Source organism: Maniola hyperantus, chromosome 22 (assembly GCF_902806685.2).
Source record: "Maniola hyperantus chromosome 22, iAphHyp1.2, whole genome shotgun sequence".
In the NCBI taxonomy this organism is placed as follows: domain Eukaryota; kingdom Metazoa; phylum Arthropoda; class Insecta; order Lepidoptera; family Nymphalidae; genus Maniola; species Maniola hyperantus.
The window spans coordinates 11,543,284-11,568,244 of record NC_048557.2 but is presented as its reverse complement, the minus strand read 5'-3'; the positions used below and the strand labels follow the sequence as shown (position 1 = coordinate 11,568,244).

Below are 24,961 nucleotides of genomic sequence, written 5' to 3'. Positions count from 1 at the left end.
ATAGATCGAGACTCCATTAAATTTTTGCCACATAATTGTTTGGAACAACTCGAGTAAGTAGCGCAACTGGATTGTTTGGAACAACTCGAGTAAGTAGCGCAACTGAATTGTTTGGAACAACTCGAGTAAGTAGCGCAACTGAATTGTTTGGAACAACTCGAGTAAGTAGCGCAACTGAATTGTTTGGAACAACTCGAGTAAGTAGCGCAACTGAATTGCTAAAGAAAACTACAAGTGATAATTTCTTAATTTTTTTTTTTTTATAAAATATAACTTTACAAAGTGTGCTTGAATGAAACGTTCTATAAAAATAAACTTACAATATAAGTAATTACATTACATTATCATTTATATATACATACGATTGTAAATAAAACGATATTAGTACACGACAGCCCAAACAAATGAGTGGAATGTTTTCAAGCTTCATATATGTATATTGTATGTATGTGAGTTTCTTTATTATACTTAACTAAATTTAATCCCAATTAACACTGACTATTAAGTTTTTTGAAATTGCAATATGACGACTTTGTGACGCCATTTTCAAATGCGAACATTTTTACTCTTGGCAGGGCAGTCGTGTTTTTTAATTACGACTTATACATAATATAAAAGTTCCGCAGTAATGACATCACTCGGTGGCCATGGCCCGGACGCCGTGCGCCATGGCCCGGACGCCGTGCGCCATGGCCCGGACGCCGTGCGGCGGCGCGTCCGTGTCTCTGGTGCCGGCGATCATCTTGTTGTGCTCGCCCATCAGGCTCTGGAAGCGGTAACAGATCAGCTTAGTTTTGACAAACAGACAGAGAAACATACATGTAGTGTTTAACTTGTGAGAGAATGACATAGAAAAAGGATGCTTGTACAAAGGACCCCGTATGCGTTCGAAACAAGTCGGTACGTTGACTAAATACATGGAATAGGGAAGAACCTATATTTATAATGAGATAGAATACATTCTATGTACATTGTTTCTTATTATTTCCTTACGTAAGTCTTTCGTATCATTTGTTGAAACTTAAAACCCTGATACTCTGCATTTGTGTCATTCTCTCCAAGTTCAGTTTTGTGAAGGCTTTACTTGTGCCGCGTGTGAACTGCACGCCTGCTGCAGGCCTGCAGCATGTGAAGGCTTTACTTGTGCCGCGTGTGGACTGCAGGCCTGCAGCATGTCAAGAGTAGAACATGAGGTAGTGACCACCGCTAGAACATTGTCACAAAAGTTGTTTCCACTAGCTAAACTTGGCTTTTGTTGCGACTTGCGACTCGTGCAACACCACGTTGTTCCAGTTGGTACTATTTCAGAAACCTTTCCAACAATAACTGTACAAAGTTTCAACTGAATCGGATGAACGACGTGCGAATGCAATACACATAAACAACAGACATAAAGTTCTATATATAAGACTGAAATACTTCTTGGCTGTATGGTTAGTCGTGGTAACGAGGAAGTGGAAAATCAAACAGTTTTTTATTAATCACACTCAATCATTTTAAAATTTCTCTTATTTAGAACCATACACCTATTTTAGAAGTATGGTAAAAATAAAGTCGACGCGCGATCGGCAATTATAATTATGTCAATTTGTCTGGCAGATCAGCGATCAGCGCGCAGCGGCGTGATGCGCTAACGATCAGCGCGCAGCGGCGTGATGCGCTAACGATCAGCGCGCAGCGGCGTGATGCGCTAACGATCAGCGCGCAGCGGCGTGATGCGCTAACGATCAGCGCGCAGCGGCGTGATGCGCTAACGATCAGCGCGCAGCGGCGTGATGCGCTAACGATCAGCGCGCAGCGGCGTGATGCGCTAACGATCAGCGCGCAGCGGCGTGATGCGCTAACGATCAGCGCGCAGCGGCGTGATGCGCTAACGATCAGCGCGCAGCGGCGTGATGCGCTAACGATCAGCGCGCAGCGGCGTGATGCGCTAACGATCAGCGCGCAGCGGCGTGATGCGCTAACGATCAGCGCGCAGCGGCGTGATGCGCTAACGATCAGCGCGCAGCGGCGTGATGCGCTAACGATCAGCGCGCAGCGGCGTGATGCGCTAACGATCAGCGCGCAGCGGCGTGATGCGCTAACGATCAGCGCGCAGCGGCGTGATGCGCTAACGATCAGCGCGCAGCGGCGTGATGCGCTAACGATCAGCGCGCAGCGGCGTGATGCGCTAACGATCAGCGCGCAGCGGCGTGATGCGCTAACGATCAGCGCGCAGCGGCGTGATGCGCTAACGATCAGCGCGCAGCGGCGTGATGCGCTAACGATCAGCGCGCAGCGGCGTGATGCGCTAACGATCAGCGCGCAGCGGCGTGATGCGCTAACGATCAGCGCGCAGCGGCGTGATGCGCTAACGATCAGCGCGCAGCGGCGTGATGCGCTAACGATCAGCGCGCAGCGGCGTGATGCGCTAACGATCAGCGCGCAGCGGCGTGATGCGCTAACGATCAGCGCGCAGCGGCGTGATGCGCTAACGATCAGCGCGCAGCGGCGTGATGCGCTAACGATCAGCGCGCAGCGGCGTGATGCGCTAACGATCAGCGCGCAGCGGCGTGATGCGCTAACGATCAGCGCGCAGCGGCGTGATGCGCTAACGATCAGCGCGCAGCGGCGTGATGCGCTAACGATCAGCGCGCAGCGGCGTGATGCGCTAACGATCAGCGCGCAGCGGCGTGATGCGCTAACGATCAGCGCGCAGCGGCGTGATGCGCTAACGATCAGCGCGCAGCGGCGTGATGCGCTAACGATCAGCGCGCAGCGGCGTGATGCGCTAACGATCAGCGCGCAGCGGCGTGATGCGCTAACGATCAGCGCGCAGCGGCGTGATGCGCTAACGATCAGCGCGCAGCGGCGTGATGCGCTAACGATCAGCGCGCAGCGGCGTGATGCGCTAACGATCAGCGCGCAGCGGCGTGATGCGCTAACGATCAGCGCGCAGCGGCGTGATGCGCTAACGATCAGCGCGCAGCGGCGTGATGCGCTAACGATCAGCGCGCAGCGGCGTGATGCGCTAACGATCAGCGCGCAGCGGCGTGATGCGCTAACGATCAGCGCGCAGCGGCGTGATGCGCTAACGATCAGCGCGCAGCGGCGTGATGCGCTAACGATCAGCGCGCAGCGGCGTGATGCGCTAACGATCAGCGCGCAGCGGCGTGATGCGCTAACGATCAGCGCGCAGCGGCGTGATGCGCTAACGATCAGCGCGCAGCGGCGTGATGCGCTAACGATCAGCGCGCAGCGGCGTGATGCGCTAACGATCAGCGCGCAGCGGCGTGATGCGCTAACTCAATGATATTCAACACAGTGAAGCAGTAATGTAGAACCAACCAATGGCAAAGGAGCTTGGTGGCCATCATGCAGTGTTGAACCTATGCGATAACAATATTATTATAGAGGGTTACCGGCTGGCGCGCGAGGCGCACGACGCGCACGACGCGTCAGTGCAGGAGCTGCTGCTGCTGCACCGGCACGCCCGCGATCATCTTCTGGTGCTCGTCGCTCAGCGCCTGCGACAACACTCGCTCAACAACACGCGCCTCACAACACACCACACCACACCACACCACACCACACCACACCAAACCACACCAAGCCCACATCTATGCGATCGAGAGATGAATCTACTTGTAGTTTGTTCTCTATGAGGAGGTGCACCATTGATTGATCCTGATTTTATTTCATATCGATTGATTACCATTTAGTTAGATTAAGTTCAAATACAAAATATTGTACAAAAAACCTTTGCCACCAAACGGTACCTACTTAAATAAATATCTTTGTATGTTTTAGGCCAAAACAAAAGGTAATTTCAAATTAATTAGATAATGGTACTGATTCTGAGCACAACCTAATTTTAGAGTATTCGCATACTCTTCTTACTAATGTAATATGAAAAGGACAGACGCAGTTTGACAGTTTTAAATTTAATTTTTAGATGGTAAAACCCGTGATTTTAGCGCCTACTGTTTAAATTTGTAGCGTGCACTAAAATTTACAGTCTTAAATATAAAGTTCATGTTCTGTCCATTTTTAGCATTGTTAAAAAGAAAAGGATGCAGATACTTTAAATTTAGTTTAGAGAAAGACAACGGAATCGGTGCCATTGTGGCTAATTCCGTTGTACACAATCTCTAAACTAAACTAAAATGGCACGTCTAAATCTATTGCTATCCCTTTCATATTGTTCCTTGCGGGAAAGGATAGCACCAGATTTAGACCTGTTAATTTAGTTTAGTTTAGAGATTGTGTACAAGAGAATCGGCCCCATTAATTACTTAAAATGCAATATAGAATTTTATTTTCAGCCAATGCACAACAAAATATAATAAAAAAATATTTAAATTGAAGGCGAAGGAAGAATAGCTAGTGAGTACTCATTGAAGTTAGAATTTATTAATTAAGCATTGAAAAAATTATTAAGTTTGACAGCAAATATACTTGATATTGTACTCGATATTCCCGCGGTTATTTATTATTTTATAAATGAAAAAATATAGATACACATATATAGGTATAATTAGTTAAAAGCGATATTAACAGAAAATCTCTCGCACCACTAGAGCACTCCAACATGCAAGAAATATTTCAGTACATTCTTAGGTTTAGGTAAATATAGTTACATAGCGTTGGACACTAAATACGCAGAGGTACGCGCACCCGGGTAAATACGCAGAGGTACGCGCACCCGGGTAAATACGCAGAGGTACGCGCACCCGGGTAAATACGCAGAGGTACGCGCACCCGGGTAAATACGCAGAGGTACGCGCACCCGGGTATATTCCAGAATAAAGAAAAGTCTGCAATGTGGCTAAAAGATCGTGCACGAAGCAATGCCGACGACACGCCGTGCAGGTCTGGACTAGGCGAGTTACCTTGAAGTACTTGACGGTCTTGACGCGCAGCTCCTGCGTGGCGTCCTCGTCGCACACGAAGAGCGTCTGCGCGTGCTGCTGGAAGGCGGACACGGTCCACATGTGGTTGACGCCCTCCTCCACCGCCTTGGCCAGCGCCAGCGCCTTGTGCGCGCCCGTGATGAGGATCATGACCTCGCGCGCGTCCATCACCGTGCCCACGCCCACGGTGAGCGCCTGGCGCGGCACCTTGGCGATGTCGTTGCCGAAGAAGCGCTTGTTGGCCTCCAGCGTGTCGTAGGCGAGCGTCTTGACGCGCGTGCGCGACGCCAGCGACGAGCCCGGCTCGTTGAACGCGATGTGTCCGTCGGGCCCGATGCCGCCGACGAACAGGCGCACGCCGCCGGCCTGCGCGATGAGGTCCTCGAAGCGCTGGCACTCGGCGGCGAGGTCGGGCGCGTTGCCGTCCAGCACGTGCGCCTGCGCCGGCTCGATGTCGATGTGCTTGAAGAACTCGTTCCACATGTAGTAGTGGTACGACTCCGGGTGGTCGCGCGGCAGACCTGGACAGAGCAGGTGTACGCTGCGGCATCAGGATCCAATGCCTGGCTCACAAAAAGCCCGCGAACATTTTAAGTAGATTCGCTAAAATGTTCGTTAGAACACTCCTGTTTTATAGGTGACTAGCTTATGCTCGCGACTTCGTCCGCGTGGACTACAAAAATTTCAAACCCCTATTTTATCCCCTTAGGGGTTGAATTTTCGAAAATCCTTTCTTAACGGATGCCTACGTCATAATAGCCAGCTGCATGCCAAATTTCAGCCCGATCCGTCCAGTAGTTAGAGCTGTGCGTTGATAGATCAGTCAGTCAGTCACCTTTTCCTTTTATATATTTAGATGACACTTCATAAAAAAATCTATATAGGTATCTATAGCATACTTTAGTCAATTTGTAAGTTAGTATAGTTGCGGCCACCAGGCACCAGGCACCAGGCACCAGGCACCAGGACCGCTCGGCTGCGTCACGCGAGGTGCGGTGATCAGTTTTAGAAAGTGTGGTATGTTGAGAAGATTCCGGCAACGTACCGACATACTCGTCCATGTTGAAGGTGGTGACGTGTTTGAAGGAGAGGCGGCCCTCCTTGTGGAACTGGATGAGCTTGCGGTACATGCCCAGCGGCGTCCCACCGGTGGGCAAGCCCAGCACGAAGCGGCGGCCGGGGCCCGGCGCGAACTCCGTGATGCGCTGCAGCACGAAGCGCGCCGCCCAGTCCGCCACCACCGACGCGTCCTCCAGGATGATGAGGCGCATTGCTGCTGCTGCTGCTGCTGCTGCTGCTGCTGCTGCTTCACTTCAAACACTCTGGAATGTATATCGTTCAAGTCATTTATTGATTAGGTAATCTCCCCATTACTTGCACTGCTCACTACTCAGTGCTCGGCAATCTCATAACTGCAGAGTAATATAGAATGGATGACAATCTGCCAACGATTCGCTTCCTCGTTTCTAGTTCGTACTTACCTACTGCTAGAATATGGATGCCATTCCGGCTTCCGTTTACCTTCAAACGAAGAGTGAGTAGGCATCAGCTGGGCGGCGCAGTCTCCACTCCACCTGCGGCGGCATCGTCACTTACGTACTATTTGGTTGGTGGTGGATTGGCTGATTGCAGACAAGCGGATGCGTAATGCCTAGGTACTTATATACCTGACCTCATGGCTCAGATCTTGCACTTTTGTGAAAATTTATAATTTTGCTTTTTAAAATTTATAATTTTAACAATTTTTGTAAGTATGTTTATGTCAGTTTGTACTCGTAGTTTAATTAGTGTAATTGGCTTTATGGCCGTTCTAATTAAATAATAAATAAATAATAATACCTACTTAATATGAAAAAAAATTAAGCTAAATATTCCCGCGACTTTCTGCGTGCATTTACTTAGTTAGGTTTTCAAAATTCAGTTGGAATTTAAGTACCTACGAAAATTCATTCCGAATTCTGAACCAGTCTCTAAAAAGAACTTCCATCGAAAAAGATTCGAGACCCATACGATGACTGTCCTGTCCCCGTCCGCGTCACAGCCGGACAGCCGGACAGCCGGACAGCCCTCAAGCGCAACTATTCCTACTACCTGTACCTATTTACTTACCTAATCTGATGCTTGACAGCAACAAATAAATGTAACTATAGTAGGTAGTAGGTACCTATTGGACAGATAAGATGTCGTCGCCCCCCACCACGGCCCACATCTGTCTACTTGCTGCAAATAACAAATAACTTATCAGCTACCAGCTCTCATGCGAGTTCAATACGCCCATTTAATCGCATCGATTCATATAAAACATCGGTCAAGTGCGAGTCGGACTCGCGCACGACGGGTTCCGTGCCATCGTACTAAAGAAATAACCTTTTTTTAAACTTTCGTTTAAACTTCTAAAATAGTTATTTTGTTTTTTATGTGTTAGTACAGCATTATTATAATCTACTAAACCGATTTTTATAAACTTTAAACTAATATTTTAGTACTCTTTTCAACAAATTTTCCAATTGCTTTGTTAGTATGGGAGACCATTAGTACGGGAGTCCATGATTGTTACAACGGACACCGTCAGGAGAAAGACATCCTCACATGATGGTGGCCAACCACTGCTGTGTCTGGTCTTTGGTTGGCAATCAGAGAGCAATCCTTTCTCAATATTTAGGTGAAATCAGGAAAGATTTGTTTGTTTGTAATCGTTAAACTCGGAAACTACTGAACCGATTCTTTTTGTATAATAAGTATGTAGATAAGTAGGTACCTACTTACCTATCCGAACGAAGCCGGGCGGGTCAGTTAGTAAATTATAAACTCGCATTTCTGGTTTAGTCTACCATCTACCTCAGATGAATAATAATAATTATTCTAAGACCATCTACCTAGGTACCTACCCCTCACCCCCTACACTATGTGTTTGTAACATAGATTAATATAGGTATGAATAGAAAGAAAAAATATTCTTCCTGCGTTATACCTATACCTAGCTGCTGAATATATAAGTATTTAGCATGTACATAGGTACCTATGTATTGTTAATGTACCTAACTTTGCAATGCCCTAACGGGGCTTCATGTAACCATGAAAGCAAATGAATAAATATAACTAAATCAAAAAAATCTATTTTGACGTAGACATCCGTTTACAAAATATTAGGTAGGTAACTGAAAATAATAATAAAAACTTAGTACCATCGCGTAGGACATCTAAAATAGGTAGTAGGTACGTACCTACCTACTTGAAAGTAAAAGCTGAAAATATGTACACATTCTTATAATTAAAAAAATAATTAACCAAGGAGCTAGTAAAATAAATCATCACCAACGAATAGGTAATAAAAGTTCAATATTTTCGGAAGTCAATAACCTATTGAGGTCACTAACCTGTAAATACCGCAGCGAGTCCCGATACCGCAAGCTTTGCTGTCACACAGCGTTCAATTATGCTCCCAATTTCCTTGACAACTTACGATGGTTCACACTAACTTGATATACGTGGATATTATACCTACTCTAAACAACACAGTAATCACAGCCGTTTGTAGCAATTGTTTTTGTGCTAATTGTTAGCGTGTCGCATTCAATAGGTACCTACTTTATGTGAATGACGTTTGGACGGATCACGGAGCGCCTCCCCATCCACCGCCGACCGGCTGACAATTCAATGTAGGTACTCTGTGGGCTGACAATTGACATTACTTGTGGTTGTGCGAGTTGTGACCATGTGACCTTGTAAAACTTGTCTCCAATCAGAAAAAAACAGTAAACTTGTGCGAAATGTGAGCCAATGCGTGAGCGATGCGTGACGGAACATTCGCTCGATTGGTGGAGTGAACAGAAAACGCGAATCGCGTTCATTGTTTGACAACACGTAGGTACTATTTGACGCAGATGGTATTCAGTGGCCCTACCGCGGTTGTTTGACAGCTACAATGTCACGATCGCAATCATCTCTGATTGGTTAATGCTCGCTTACTATTGGCCACAATGCATTGTAGCTACAAGAATCGCACAAATTCAGCCAATCAGAACAATTGAGATTGTAATAATGATTGATGCAGGTTTTAGACAATCGCCCTACTGTGCCAAGTAGCGTTTACAAGTAACTACTAACTACAATCCTCGGCTTCGCCCGCGTTCATTTCAGATCAAATAATAATATATCTTAGGATCGTCTGAACTCATTTTGATCTTGATTGGAGCACTACCTACCGATTAAGAACCTAGATGACTATATTTTGTATTTTTTGTCTTTTGCAATTCCATGTGCTTTCGAGTATCTAATTAAATACTACTTATCCACTTGCTCGGTGAAAGAAAGCACCGTGAGGAAACCGGCCGGCATGCCTGAGAGTTCAACGTTCTCAAAAGTGTAATTTAAAGTTTGCCAATTCGCTTAAACCAGTCTCATTTTAAAAGAGACATACTGGGTAGTGGCTCTGCGATCGTATAATATACTCTACATGGATTGAGATATTATAAATTCATAAGCTTATGCTTGAGGCCGCTGAACCGATTAAGATATAACTTTCGCAGTTCAGTCTGAAATTTCAAACAGAATCTTGTGGGGGAAAGAATGGAAAAATAATACACCAGAGTCCAATAAATGGTATTTATGTTCTAATGTAATGTAATATTATTAAGAGATTATCTAAATATCAAATGGACACAACCTTGTGTACCGCGGGCCAACGGCGCCGCCCTCACTGCACACTCGCAGTACACAACCTAGTGTACCGCGGGCCAACGGCGCCGCCCTCACTGCACACTCGCAGTACACAACCTAGTGTACCGCGGGCCAACGGCGCCGCCCTCACTGCACACTCGCAGTACACAACCTAGTGTACCGCGGGCCAACGGCGCCGCCCTCACTGCACACTCGCAGTACACAACCTAGTGTACCGCGGGCCAACGGCGCCGCCCTCACTGCACACTCGCAGTACACAACCTAGTGTACCGCGGGCCAACGGCGCCGCCCTCACTGCACACTCGCAGTACACAACCTAGTGTACCGCGGGCCAACGGCGCCGCCCTCACTGCACACTCGCAGTACACAACCTAGTGTACCGCGGGCCAACGGCGCCGCCCTCACTGCACACTCGCAGTACACAACCTAGTGTACCGCGGGCCAACGGCGCCGCCCTCACTGCACACTCGCAGTACACAACCTAGTGTACCGCGGGCCAACGGCGCCGCCCTCACTGCACACTCGCAGTACACAACCTAGTGTACCGCGGGCCAACGGCGCCGCCCTCACTGCACACTCGCAGTACACAACCTAGTGTACCGCGGGCCAACGGCGCCGCCCTCACTGCACACTCGCAGTACACAACCTAGTGTACCGCGGGCCAACGGCGCCGCCCTCACTGCACACTCGCAGTACACAACCTAGTGTACCGCGGGCCAACGGCGCCGCCCTCACTGCACACTCGCAGTACACAACCTAGTGTACCGCGGGCCAACGGCGCCGCCCTCACTGCACACTCGCAGTACACAACCTAGTGTACCGCGGGCCAACGGCGCAGTACACAACCTAGTGTACCGCGGGCCAACGGCGCAGTACACAACCTAGTGTACCGCGGGCCAACGGCGCCGCCCTCACTGCACACTCGCAGTACACAACCTAGTGTACCGCGGGCCAACGGCGCCGCCCTCACTGCACACTCGCAGTACACAACCTAGTGTACCGCGGGCCAACGGCGCAGTACACAACCTAGTGTACCGCGGGCCAACGGCGCAGTACACAACCTAGTGTACCGCGGGCCAACGGCGCCGCCCTCACTGCACACTCGCAGTACACAACCTAGTGTACCGCGGGCCAACGGCGCAGTACACAACCTAGTGTACCGCGGGCCAACGGCGCAGTACACAACCTAGTGTACCGCGGGCCAACGGCGCAGTACACACACCGCCTTACCACTAGGATTCTAAATATTGCCTTTATCTAAACTGTTACCTACCCATGATACATGAACGATAATATTCTATGATTCATTCATTATTATTTAGTTCCAAGGCTGAGATCTATAGAGTGCACTTCGATTTTGCTCAGATTTGAGACACTGTTGAAACGAGACAGCGTTATATCGCTGACATAAATCTATCTCGTTTCAACTGAAACTTAAATCTGAGCAAAGTCAAAGCAAGCTCTATAGATTTCAGCCTAAAAGAGATAAAAATAATTCTTTCCATAAATAATGAAATAAAATCCAATAAAACAGATTTATATATAGGATGTCCAACGAGAGTGTAGTAACTAGTGGTAAAGTCTTCCATTTGTTATAACAATGCAACATTCAACAGGCGAGCAACACTTTATAAGTAGAAACTTGTAATTTTTCATAACATTCATTTAATCTTCAAATAAGTAATTTAGAGTTAGGGAGCCTCAAACGTAAGTATCACGTCGCGCGTCGTGTCTTCACACCGAACATTCGTCCAACACAACCCAAGGGTGCCTACTGCCTACTGCCTGCCCGCTGAAGCGCAGAGCCGACTTGTTTTTAGTTGACCAATCAGATTTTTGATAATCTTTTATAAGTGTGAGTGATCCGCTTCAGTGGACAAGCACCCTAAGGCTGCCAGGGGTGTGCGAGCATGTGCAGGGTGTATCTCTGCGAAACCACAAATCGGATCGCTTCATTCGTAACATCGCTTGCCACAACACAGAGAGAACAGGATATGTAAGCAACTGGTGAACGAAACGGACGGCACACTACATACAGATCGGAACTTATTTCCAAGCAAAACTACTTAAAACTACTGAAATTGAGCCCAAAGTTCTTGATGATCAAAACAGTAGCTTCAGCAGCTTTCATCCAGTTTTTTTGGTCCTTTTATAAAATTTAAATTTTAAAATTTCGTGAAATGACACCATTTTGTCCACCAGCTCCTCGAGTAGGTAATCTCGCGCAACCGTGGCGCGGGTGGTGCAGCTCAGCGTGAAATCGACACAAGAGTAAATTAATTGTTAAATAATGAGTTTCTTTTAAGTAATTTTGGTCAATTTATACACTAGCAACATGAAGGTCACCGCCCCTACACATAACTGAACACAAAAATACCACCAGTCCACCATATACATAGTTCAATAATATAATATTGTTTTGTTTGGTGCGTCTGTCACACAGTCCTGTGTCCTGTGCAGGGACGGAAACATTTGTTGTAATAATTTATAAACAAAATCACCCGAACATTTCTGTCTAAAGCCGATCGCACACCAGACGAGCCGCAAACGGTTCTTTTTCAGAACGGGCAACCCGCGACGCTGAATATATCTGCGTCCGCATGTTGTCGCTTCAATTCTGACACCACGTAACTCATAACAACGAAAAAACTTGCTATTCCCAGAGGTCTACATTGTCTGATGGATACAGTGCCGCTACTTTTTATTACTTTGATAATTATTAATTAATCTGTGGTTGACGTCGCGCGTCGTTGGCAGCATATTTACATATTTACATATTTACACGAACACTGTATTATATTACTTACTGCTTTTTTAAGAGCTACTACTAGTTTGTTGACCCCAATAAATAAAATAAAATTAAATTCCTTGAAAAGTTTATATTGAACATTTTTGTTTCTAGGGGCAGAAACAACGATTCTATAGCAAATAGCATCAAAATATCAAAACCCACCTAAAAATTACTAACCCACATGGGACGATTTGTTAAAGGAACATACTCCACGAATTTTTAGTAATCTAAATATATGAAAGGAAAGGGTGACTGACTGACTGACTGATCTATCAACGCACAGCTCAAACTACTGGATGGATCGAGCTGAAATTTGGCATGCAGATAGCTATTATGACGTAGGCATCCGCTAAGAAAGGATTTTTTAAAATTCAACCCCTAAGGGGGTGAAATTTGTGTAGTCCACGCGGTCGGAGTCGCGAGCATAAGCTAGTAAATATATAGGCCGCTACGTTCGTGCGGCGCCGTTACGTTCGTGCGGCGCCGCTGTAGTGTGCGATCGGCATGAATAGTGAATACACCACCAGCAGGTAACTCAGTCGCGATGGCGCAACTGTAAACTTCATATACACAATCGTATCGCGATAAATAACACTATAGTCGACGCATTTTAAACTGAGTCGTCGAGTTATCTGTCTGTTTCGCTCGCACTTACAGGTCGTAGGTAAGTGCGAGCGAAACAGAGAGATAACTCGACGACTCAGTTTAAAATGCGTCGACTATAACAATAACTATTGTGATGTGCGGCTTTGCTCGCTTTATTGCAAGCTTTCATTTGTTATTTAATACTTTTTAGCGTAACTATTGTGAATGATTTCCATTATCAATAGAGATGATACCCGTAACCCGTAACCCGCCACACCCACGGACCTTTACATTTCAGCTTTGTAGAGCGTTGTCTCTGTCACTTATACTTATGTGACGTTTAGTCGGTCTTAGCGATAGAGACAACACTCTACGAAACCGCTATCTCTTTCTAAAGGTCGATGTACAATATTAGTTGTCGGCAATTGTACGCGAGTACAGCCGGGTATCATCTATATTGATAATACTATTTAGGTGTTTAAGGCCGGAAACATATTTAAAATACGCCAGAATAATTAGGACACACCAGACGCGTGTGTTTCCGGTCTAAATGTCTGTCTGAATCATCTAGTCTGTTAGACAATGTGGCTAATTCCGTTGTGCACAATCTCTAAACTAAACTAAAATGACACGTCTAATTCTATTGCTATCCCTTTCATAATGTTGCTTGCGGAAAAGGATAGCATTAGATTTAGACCTGTTAATTTAGTTTAGTTTAAGAGATTGTGTACAAGAGAATCGGCCCCACTATGTACTTAACATAAACGCGTATCATTTGTGCATCTTTATACTAATTCTAAAACAGATATAGTAACTACTAATTATACACATTAAGCAAAATAAAATATTATGTAATTAAGATGAGAAATAAATCAATGTGCAACTTGTATCACAGTTGGGAACAAATTAGATTTCGCTCGTTATTATGATTTGTGTTCAATACTATATACCTCGCAACTATACATATACAATATACGGTACACAACAAACTAAATATAAAATAAACTTTTTTGCAATTGAAAATATTGATAATAATTTTTACATTTCGATACAGAAACATTGTTCACAATAGCCGAGAGAGCGAACTGCACTTTCTTGACGGTTACTTCTGTCACTTATGTCCATCACTACCCATATTATAAACGCGAAAGTGTGTTGGTTTGTCCTTCAATCACACCGCAACGAAGCAACGGATCGACCTGGGCGTGGACAGTGACCCTCCATCCGGCGGACGAAGTCGCGGCCATCAGCTAGTGGAACAGTATAATTCAACGTAAACATTCCACGTGCCATTATTAACAAAACGATCTCTACGCTACAATAGAAAGGGATTCTATTCAAACAATATATTAATATTATGCCGATCGCACATTACATCGCACATTTGCCTGTGTTATGTGTGTTAAGTGCGCGCTGTAGTGTGCGACGAGCTCTATAGTACATATAACATTCACAACACCAAGTAGCACGAGCTACGCCGTCTTGTAAAGGTCGTCGCTGACACGCAGCGCACCGCTCCCGTGCCGAGACTAAGCCCCTTTTCTGCAACCATTACCCATAATGTCTTGCCTGTTCTTTTAAGTCTAATATTGCTCGATTTTTCATGAAGATGTCAGTTTTGGCGGACGTACTTGATAATTTCAAATATAATACATCGCTTAGAGTTAAAGACATAACGTAGAGAATCTCTTGGTAGATTATAGTGAATTAAGATTGTGGTACATTGTATGGAAAAAGAAAAGTAAAATGGGTCGGGAAGAATGTTTTTAACATGTATCTTAACACGTATTGGCTTCTAAAAATCACGATTTTGGTGCGATGCAAGTCAGCGACGACCTTTACTCTCAAAGTCATAACGTATAACTTAAAGGAACCTTTATCCTACCACATAACATACAGGAGATTTAAAAACATGTTCTAGTTTATCCACTATGTTCACTCGTCAGGTGAGACCACATATTATAACCCTATTCAAACGCTAACACCGTACTGATTCGCTGTAGTATTATGTTTGTCCTTGTCCCGCTCTATTTACCTACGTCAATAGATGATAAAGATTTGCTGTTCGCTTGTATGAAGTGGCAAGACACGGGTTGGTTCACTGAGTGTCTAACACTGAATGATAGTCACCGAGCTCATTTGATATTTATTCTTAACCAATTGATGGCTTTCTACGAAAAATGGTTTCAATATCACTCATTGAAGCAGCAATGTAGAACCAACCAACGTCAAATGAGCTCGGTGGCGTCTCCTGCCACTTCATACAAGCGAACAGATCTTTATCGTCTGTTGACAAGGATAGCGCTATTACGTAGGTCAATAGGGCGGGACAAGGACAACGCTTTACATAATACTACTCGTCGTACCCTTACGTTGCGAATGCGGGGAAATGTGTTATTTACGTTAGTAATAGTTCCTATCAAGTATTGTTTGATACTTACGCTGTACAGATTGACCTTGTAGTTAAACACCGGTCAAGTGCGACTCATACTCGCACACGAGGGGTTCCGTACCAATGTACAAAAACTAACACTTTAATTTATTTTGTGATGTGAATCACAAATTCAGGGTTTTCGGATTTATTCCTTTACCTGCCAAATTAAATGATTCCAGGTCAACGGGAAGTATGTTTTGGTTCCCTTGACACGCCCGACAGACAGACAGACAGACGGACAGACTAGCACTGACAGACAGGCGGGGCGGACCACTGGTAGGGCGCGGGTCAGTCGCGCTTGGCGCGCTTGGCGGGCGGCTCGCCCTCGCCGCGCCACGCCGCGTAGTCGGGCAGCAGCTTGGCGAGCTGCGCGTCGAAGAAGTCCTCCAGCTTGCGCGCGTCCGTGTGGATCTGCGAGTCGGGCGGGTTGTAGCGGTACGCGTTGCGGAACAGCAGACGCACGTCGGCCACGAACTGCGCCGCGTGTGTTATATTACGATAAAATTGGATACATAATTATTATGCTAAAATTCATCTAATCATAAACTTGGGAGTCTGAAGTAAATGTTTGTTGTGATGTTTAAAACAGAATCGTTATTCCGTTTCCGGATACAATGTCAATGTTCCTAGTTTCTTACTGTCATCATACAATACAATAGTGTAAAACTATTATTGTTTATTCTTGTTTAATTTGGTATCTAGGAATATGAAAATATGATAAATAATATTATATAAATTATCAATACATGTCACTAATTATTCATTGTAAATTAAATATTGTCAATATACTAAGAGTGACATTATATTAAGCTATTGTCAACATACAGTTGGCAATAGCTATTATGTGAAATAATAATGTTGTGTAAACTGACAATTTAAGTCGCTTATTATTATTGTAAATTATTAATACGTAGACCATCAATGTCACTGATTTTATTATTGTAAATTGGGTGTGTCAACATACCTTTTGTCAACAAACCTAAAATAAATAATGATTAATATTAAGATCATGTGATAGTCGATATCCGCCTTGTTTGCGATGGCAGTGTTATAAAAGTACCCTACCTCGACAGAGAGGGGACAGTCTTGTATCGACAGCCCAGAGCAAACACAGCGGACCTTACTGAAGTTAAGTATTCTTATATTGTATTATAATGTAATGTAATAATTTGCCTTTTATAGATTACCTGTTGTAACTGTGTACCAAATATGTACCTACTACTTTACTCAACGTTCTAATGTTTTAAAAGATGTGTGTTATGGAGTTTCTTTGCCCTTTCTTCTCCATGACTAAACACCTTAGCGAAATGGGTGGTAGATTCATTTTAATATAAATAGATCAATGCTGAACAAATACAATTCAGTTAATATTCGACTTGGTTGGTTTTACTTCTGTATTTATCACCTACCCTCTTCTGCTATTTATTTTATACATTGAGATAAAAGTAAACACTAGGTTGTTAGCTTCTAATTATTATAGAAGCCTGTTTAGATGATTAAGATTCTTACTTTGAAATAATACAGCAGATGCTTTGCTTGATTTTTAATTACTTAGTATTTGGCCTTACCTGACAAATAATTGATAAATGATAACTTTCATTAGTAATCATTGGATTTAATTTATCATCACTATTAAAGCCCACTGTCTTAACTTCTCTTTTTATCTAAATTTGTCATCAGAAGTGGGATACGATAATTCTTTTCTTGTCGCAATACTAATACTTTTCAAATGCTTTCAGTAATCGTGGATGCGGCTTCTCCTTGAAGCGACAGGCTACCGCCTGTCATCAGCGACACTTGGTGTTGGTGTCCGATGATCCCATAGCGAGGGGCAACGCTTTTGTCATCGGCACTTGGTGTTCGTGTGGCACCGCTGGTTGGAACGTCGCTTCAATTTTGAAAGTTAAGTGAAGTGTATTTATGTGCTGCTTCGAAGTGAACTTGGTGCAACTTTTAACTTTAAACCTCGTGTTGGTGGTACAATTTATTTGGATAAGAATAAGTCTAGTTAGAGGTCAGATTGGCCGAACGGTTTTTCATAAACTATATAACAATGTGAAATCATTTAGAAAGTTATGATATACCGAAACAATAATAATAATCAAATCAGGTTTGCTTTTGAGAAATTGCATCGTACTTACAACTCGAAACTTGAAGAAATTACCTTATTCTGATTTATGTAACTTAAACATAAACTATATTTATTTATTTATTTTGCTTCTTAAAATAACTCGACCATTTTTCTTCTCTTAAAACAACACAAAAGAGATGGTCCATTCAAGTAACTTTTATTATTTAACTAAATTACTTTTTTAGCAACGTAAGGCAGATTACCTGCTCAAGTTTTTTCTGTTCAGTAATGCTATCAGAACATTTTAATTTTATAAATACCTACGTTACGTGTTATCAATTTATTCTTGTTTTGAGTTGGTTTGCATACACTACACTTGTTTATAAGACATTACTCTAATTTCGGTCTGACGTCTATCCTAGTTTTTATGACAGTAACATTGACATTGAATCATTGAATTTTGTTTTGCGAATGGCACAATCTTATTTTTTTTGTGTCGGTGCTTTTGTTGCCGTAGTTGATTTAATTTCACGGGCTGCAGTTTTCTATTTTCCTATGTACTTCGGGAACGAAGTACTTATCAAGATGGCCGAATTATAATAAAACATACTAATAATTTATGCTAAATGACAGAAGGAGAACGGAGAGGAAGGAAAGGGAAAAGAAAAAAAAAAGAAAAAAAAAAAAAAAAAAAAAAAAAAAAAAAAATTTTACAAAATGTTAAGACTTACTATGTGGCAAAATGTTAAGACTCCCAATGGGACAAAATGTTAAGACTCACCATGTGACAAAAAGTTCAATGGGACAAAATGTTACGACTCACTATATTGTGACAAAATGTTAAGACTCCCAATGGGACAAAATGTTAAGACTCACTATGTGACAAAATGTTAAGACTCCCAATGGGACAAAATGTTAAGACTCACTATGTGACAAATGTTAAGACTCCCAATGGGACAAAATGTTAAGACTCCCAATGGGACAAAAAAAAAAAAAAAAAAAAAAAAAAAAAAAAACTTGAGAGATTTCCGAAAGGAACGAACTAAGAGATTTCCGAAAGGAACACATATCGAGATTCCCGAATGGGACGAGCTTGAGATTTCCGAATGGAACAAAATATCGAGATTCCCGAATGGGACGAGCTTGAGATTTCCGAATGGAACAAAATATCGAGATTCCCGAATGGGACGAGCTTGAGATTTCCGAATGGAACAAAATATCGAGATTCCCGAATGGGACGAGCTTGAGATTTCCGAATGGAACAAATATTGATAATAATAAAAGTAAATAAATTAAAAATAAAATAAATAAATATGGTAAATGTAATAATAAATACATATTATAGTAAATTTATAATAAATATAAGTATAATGGTAATACGAATAATAATAATAAATAATTTGAGATGTCCGAATGAGACAAACGTTGAGATTCCCAAACGGGACAAGAGTTTTTAATCCTAAAAGGGACAAATGTTATTATTGCCGAATGGTATTAAAAAAAAAAAAAAACAAAACATAAGGAATTTTTTTTCCTTTCTCTCCGTATTTCCCTATGTACTTCGGGAGCGAAGTACTTGTCAGTATGGCCGTGTTATATTACGATAAAATTGGATACATAATTATTATGCTAAAATTCATCTAATCATAAACTTGGGAGTCTGAAGTAAATGTTTGTTGTGATGTTTAAAACAGAATCGTTATTCCGTTTCCGGATACAATGTCAATGTTCCTAGTTTCTTACTGTCATCATACAATACAATAGTGTAAAACTATTATTGTTTATTCTTGTTTAATTTGGTATCTAGGAATATGAAAATATGATAAATAATATTATATAAATTATCAATACATGTCACTAATTATTCATTGTAAATTAAATATTGTCAATATACTAAGAGTGACATTATATTAAGCTATTGTCAACATACAGTTGGCAATAGCTATTATGTGAAATAATAATGTTGTGTAAACTGACAATTTAAGTCGCTTATTATTATTGTAAATTATTAATACGTAGACCATCAATGTCACTGATTTTATTATTGTAAATTGGGTGTGTCAACATACCTTTTGTCAACAAACCTAAAATAAATAATGATTAATATTAAGATCATGTGATAGTCGATATCCGCCTTGTTTGCGATGGCAGTGTTATAAAAGTACCCTACCTCGACAGAGAGGGGACAGTCTTGTATCGACAGCCCAGAGCAAACACAGCGGACCTTACTGAAGTTAAGTATTCTTATATTGTATTATAATGTAATGTAATAATTTGCCTTTTATAGATTACCTGTTGTAACTGTGTACCAAATATGTACCTACTACTTTACTCAACGTTCTAATGTTTTAAAAGATGTGTGTTATGGAGTTTCTTTGCCCTTTCTTCTCCATGACTAAACACCTTAGCGAAATGGGTGGTAGATTCATTTTAATATAAATAGATCAATGCTGAACAAATACAATTCAGTTAATATTCGACTTGGTTGGTTTTACTTCTGTATTTATCACCTACCCTCTTCTGCTATTTATTTTATACATTGAGATAAAAGTAAACACTAGGTTGTTAGCTTCTAATTATTATAGAAGCCTGTTTAGATGATTAAGATTCTTACTTTGAAATAATACAGCAGATGCTTTGCTTGATTTTTAATTACTTAGTATTTGGCCTTACCTGACAAATAATTGATAAATGATAACTTTCATTAGTAATCATTGGATTTAATTTATCATCACTATTAAAGCCCACTGTCTTAACTTCTCTTTTTATCTAAATTTGTCACGTGCGTGTAGCGGCCCTCGGCGCGCGGCTGCAGCTTCAGCCGGATCATGTCCAGGCACATCGGCCGCGAGATCTGCGCAACCAAACATCTTGTCATCCCCTCACCCCCACTTGAAGGACAGACTTTCAAACTATTCATTAGCAAAGTTTCATGCCATTCGGGTAGGTCTATGATTTATCTATAGCAAACATCCAAATTTTTTTAAACTTAATTTCGTTGCAAAACTAGATGGCGCTAGTAGAAACCTGAATGGCGCTAATCTTCTATACCCTTTTACAACTCGTAATTGAGTTACTGTTTGGTATAAAGACAGCTTTGGCCTAGTCTAGTTCGTCTCAGACGGACGGTCACCTTGGAGTGGTAGTGGCGGTTGTGCTGCGGCACGGGCTCGCGGAAGGGCAGTGACAGCTCGTACTGGCAGTACAGCTCCAGCGTGAGGCGCTCCACCACGCGCCGCATCCGGCCCTCCACCTGGCCGCCGCCGCTCTCATCCTCCGGCTCCTCCGCGAAGTTCACGCACAGCAGGCACTGCCACGACTCCGTCTCCCTGCGACAGACCAACCAATCTATAGTCCGCGATAGGTTGACATGCCAATCAGGGCATGAGGCGGGTGTGTAGGGCGTTCCGTCCTCGATTGTAATCTTGAACTGTCATGGTAACCAGGTTAGATGGTCGGTTCGGGATAGCTAGAAGGGGATTGGTGGAGGCGATCTAGGTAGGTTCGTTAAGTTTGTCTAGTTGCGTCGGGCAGAGATGTTAGAGCCTAAATCCATGTGTAATATGTGAGAGTTACAAGGATCGTATTTGTGTAAGAAATTCTGTTGTTTGATAACACGAGGTCACGAGGATATCGTTAATTACGCCCACATTGGGCATGGATGGTTATTTCAAAACGTTAGCCCTCACATATGTGGTGAGGGTTTTGAATGTTGTTCTTGTAGTTATATTTTTATTTTTTACTTTTCTTTCCTATTTAGAAATTAGTTTGAATTTTTTTACTAGGTGTTATATTTTCATCTTTTATTCTTTTTTTAACAAGACCGTCATGTTCGAATTGGTGTGTTTCAGGCTGTTAAGTTTTTTGTTTCCTCGCAAATGGGAGTAAAGCCCAAAACCGCAGTACAAAGAGCCATAGAGAAGAAAAGAAGAAGGGAGTAAAGCACTATACAAGTCTCGACCCAAATAGCAATAATTACTGATCTCGATTACATGGCTGGCGCCTTGTCCTTTCAAAATCACTTGTTCACACTCAGCTTGGACTGTAATGTAGTATTTGCCTCGTGTGTGACTCACTCGGGCAGCTTCTCGATGGTGGGGATGTGGCAGTACTGGTGGAACACCTTGGGGCACTTGTCGCAGCACATGAGCTCGCCGCCGTCCATGCACACGGCGCACCAGTCCTCGTTGGGGTCCCCGCTCGCCGCGCCGCCCGCCTTGCCTGCGGACACCGTCACCTCGTCATGATCACCAGGCAGGCCGAGTGCGTATGGGCAAACTTCATACATCTTTGAGAACATTATGGAGAATTCTCAGGCTTGTTTTAATAGGTACGTGGGTCCCGTGCACACGGAAACTTGAATTTGATAGTGGACGTCATTTTCGCAGTCAACACCCCAATACTGATTTGTTCAATACAATTAAAGACCGAGGGCTTTTTACAACATCATCGTAAAGACCCACACATAGCAATGGTACGGAGGAAGACCTTCCTGTTGTTATGGTAGAGCTCCTGGTACATCACCTGGTTCCGGAGTTCTGTAAGGGATCAGTGTCTCACCGGGCCTCGGGTCCGCGTCAGTGGAGGAGTGCACGATGGCCGGCGAGGGCGCGTCCTGCGACGCCGCCTGCTGCTCGGCCACCACCTGCACGCCGTTGGAATCCAGCTTGGCGATGGTCGCCATCAGGTCCTGCACCGACTCGGCGCACACCTTGTCCAGCTCCGACGCCGTGCCGCCGCCCAGGCCCTGCGGCACAACCATCACACGTGACACTCTCATGCATTCTCGTCGAAAGGTTATCCATTCATAGGCCTTCCATCAATCTATCAATCATTTATTTGTTGTAAATGCAGGAAGGATTACTACGTAATCGATAATAGATATCGCTATTAGATCGCATATATATAACGCATTCGGCTAATATAAATACTAAAACAATATTCAAAAAACTCACCGGATATATCAGAATTCTTGTTTAAAAATAATCATGCCGTAATAGGCTACTTGACAATTTTTTTAAGTTGGTCTTAAATGGTTAATATTTGTCCTATTATATCAAAAAAATTAACACTATATTTTTTTGCGCCCCAAAAACCGTAAAACTTTAATTTAAAAAAATATTTTTCTTAGACAGGTGAAAACACTGTCGGCCATGTTTGGCCGATAGATTATCTGTGCTCTGACGTCATGCATTTGTAAACAACAGTATAACCACAGGGTTATACTGTTGTTTAACATTCTGACGTCATGCATTTGTAAACAACAGTATAACCACAGGGTTATACTGTTGTTTACAAATGCATGACGTCAGAGCACAGATAATCTATCGGCCAAACATGGCCGACAGTGTTTTCACCTGTCTAAGAAAAATATTTTTTTAAATTAAAGTTTTACGGTTTTTAGGGCGCAAAAAAATATAGTGTTAATTTTTTTGATATAATAGGACAAATATTAACCATTTAAGACCAACTTAAAAAAATTGTCAAGTAGCCTATTAACGAGCCTACCTAAACCACCTCCTCTAATCCCCTTCGGCCCCGAACCACATAAACGTGGAACGGAATATGTTAAATAATTTATTGCAAATAGGTTGCCTAGCTAAATCGTGCCGACGATGTTAAGAAATAAAATAAAAAAATCGATCAACTTCCTTGATTAGTTATTTATGAAAGTCGAGCATCAGCTGAAATCTTTGTATCAAATAAAAGCTTATTTTATTTCCATTCCAACCGTATTAGGTTGCCTATCAAAAAGGCAACCTAATACGGTTAGATTGGGAAAAGGGTTGAAAGGTAAAGAGTCAACTCACGTTGAGACTGGGGCTGGGTGTTTTAGGGTTGGTGGAGGTGACGGCGGAGGACGCGCGCGCCCGCCCTAACGTAATCTTGTAGTCCACGCCCACGCCCAGAGCTGCGCCGCCCAGCGCCTCCGCACCTGACAATTACACACGATATAACGTTGCATGGTTACAATGCTTGTATTGCATATTTACATATTGTGACATTTTGGTTTTTAAAAAGAGCAACTGTTGAGTTTCTTGCCGGCTCTTGTCAACAGAAACTCCTTTCCGACCCAGTGGTAGAGTGTTGACATTTTATCATAAGTGGGACATACTACATGAAATTCCACCGCAAGGTTCCGCATTTCCATACTTTACTGTGAGCAGGAGTGGAGTCTGCGTGGTGTAAGGGTGGTAAATTGGGCGGAATAGAAATATACCCGGATACGGAATAATCTACCACCTTACAAAGATTAGAGGAAAAAAAAAATAATTTTACTTACTTGATCTATCTACCTAGTAAAGAATAGAAGCTAGCCGTCGACTCCCTTGTAATGTATATGAGGTGTTATAAATGAAATTTGCTAGATGTTAGGCAAAATTGTTTTTAATGTAACTTTTACCGGGGTCGCTTAATACATAGTGATGGCTAATAATGCTTAGTTATTCTAGCTTAATGCCAAGACTTAATTTAGATACATTAGAATGCCTTAGGTAGATAGTACATAAAATCTATGTTTTAAATTTAAGATGCCATTGGCATGGAATAGACAATGACACAGTAAAATTCATAAAATTGTTTCAAAATAAAAGCTCAGTAGTAAAGACAGGGTTCTTACTGTACACATACACTAAGAAGGTTCACTAAACTGTTCCAGGATACAAACATTTGCTTACTTGTAGGTGCGAAGACTGCAAGGTAGCTGGACGGCATCGGCCAAGATCCAAAACTCAATTTATTTGATTCTTCACAACCGAAATGTTTCATTACAAGGATTTTCACCAAGTCTTATCCATAGAAATTAAGTTGCCAACGTGAATGTGCAAAAGAAATAAATACGGAAAACGGAAACTAAAAACGGAAACGCAAACGGAAACGCAAACGGAAACCCTGTAACAAAGAAAAACAAGATTATAATTTGTGCTGTGTGAAAATTTCGACACGTGGAATTTTCCCGATCAAACACAACTCACCTATTGAACTCCTGGCCACCAATGGTTTTCAGGAGTCCACCCACAACCCATTATCCTCATTTATTTGGGAAGGTAAAATAACTGGAACTGAAAGGGAAAATCATGAAATTAGGATTTTCTCTAACCAAACCGCCATTTTGTCGAATCCACATTACTTGATTTTTCACTCACCATAATTGATGAAACATTGAAATACGTTAGGATGACTAAATTTATAACTATTGTATTTTCCCAGGCGAAGCCATGGGCGAAAAAGAGTGAGATTTTCCTGGAACGAAAAAATTCGTCTTCACATGTTGACTCCAGAAAAATTCTAAATCTCACCAATCGGTGTTGCCAGACGCAACCCGAGTGTGGCCGCTCTCAGTTAGATTGATCATGAAGCCAATTCATTTTTGAATATTTGCGGAACCTAAGGATATATTATAAGAACCGTTTTGTTAATGACTTAACAATAAACAAATGATATTATGGTTTTATTTAATTATTTTGTTTTATTTTTACGACAATTGACAACGAAGCAAACGCCATCTA

The 24,961-nt window shown here is 42.7% G+C and overlaps 2 protein-coding genes across 5 annotated transcripts in view; both read right to left on the bottom strand.

Moving 5' to 3' along the window:
• Positions 1 to 235: 235 nt before the first annotated feature.
• Positions 236 to 8,625, bottom strand: Oscillin (glucosamine-6-phosphate isomerase Oscillin). Of its 4 annotated transcripts, XM_034980789.2 has the most exons (5): positions 8,266 to 8,625; positions 5,938 to 6,198; positions 4,872 to 5,413; positions 3,402 to 3,506; positions 643 to 766 (listed from the first exon to the last, which is right to left on the bottom strand). In XM_034980789.2, exons 2-4 carry the CDS (start codon positions 6,161 to 6,163, stop codon positions 3,438 to 3,440), a joined length of 837 nt encoding a protein of 278 aa, XP_034836680.1. In that variant the 5' UTR covers positions 6,164 to 6,198; positions 8,266 to 8,625; the 3' UTR covers positions 643 to 766; positions 3,402 to 3,437. The 4 variants fall into 4 exon arrangements, with proteins under 4 accessions (XP_069362388.1, XP_069362387.1, XP_069362386.1 ...); XM_069506287.1 differs by lacking the exon at positions 3,402 to 3,506 and having other exon boundaries at positions 236 to 766; positions 5,938 to 6,214; positions 8,270 to 8,622; XM_069506286.1 differs by lacking the exon at positions 3,402 to 3,506 and having other exon boundaries at positions 236 to 766; positions 5,938 to 6,192; positions 8,266 to 8,621.
• Positions 8,626 to 14,506: 5,881 nt separating this feature from the next.
• Positions 14,507 to 24,961, bottom strand: part of LOC117992758 (E3 ubiquitin-protein ligase TRIM33-like) — a 31,904-nt gene continuing 21,449 nt past the window's right edge. Inside the window, exons 15-20 of the mRNA XM_069506104.1 lie at positions 23,264 to 23,388; positions 22,014 to 22,200; positions 21,530 to 21,674; positions 20,587 to 20,782; positions 20,239 to 20,307; positions 14,507 to 15,868 (exon numbers count right to left, since the gene is read on the bottom strand). Coding sequence (XP_069362205.1) covers positions 15,671 to 15,868; positions 20,239 to 20,307; positions 20,587 to 20,782; positions 21,530 to 21,674; positions 22,014 to 22,200; positions 23,264 to 23,388 — 920 coding nt within the window. The 3' untranslated portion in view covers positions 14,507 to 15,670. The remainder of the gene's footprint in view (positions 15,869 to 20,238; positions 20,308 to 20,586; positions 20,783 to 21,529; positions 21,675 to 22,013; positions 22,201 to 23,263; positions 23,389 to 24,961) is intronic.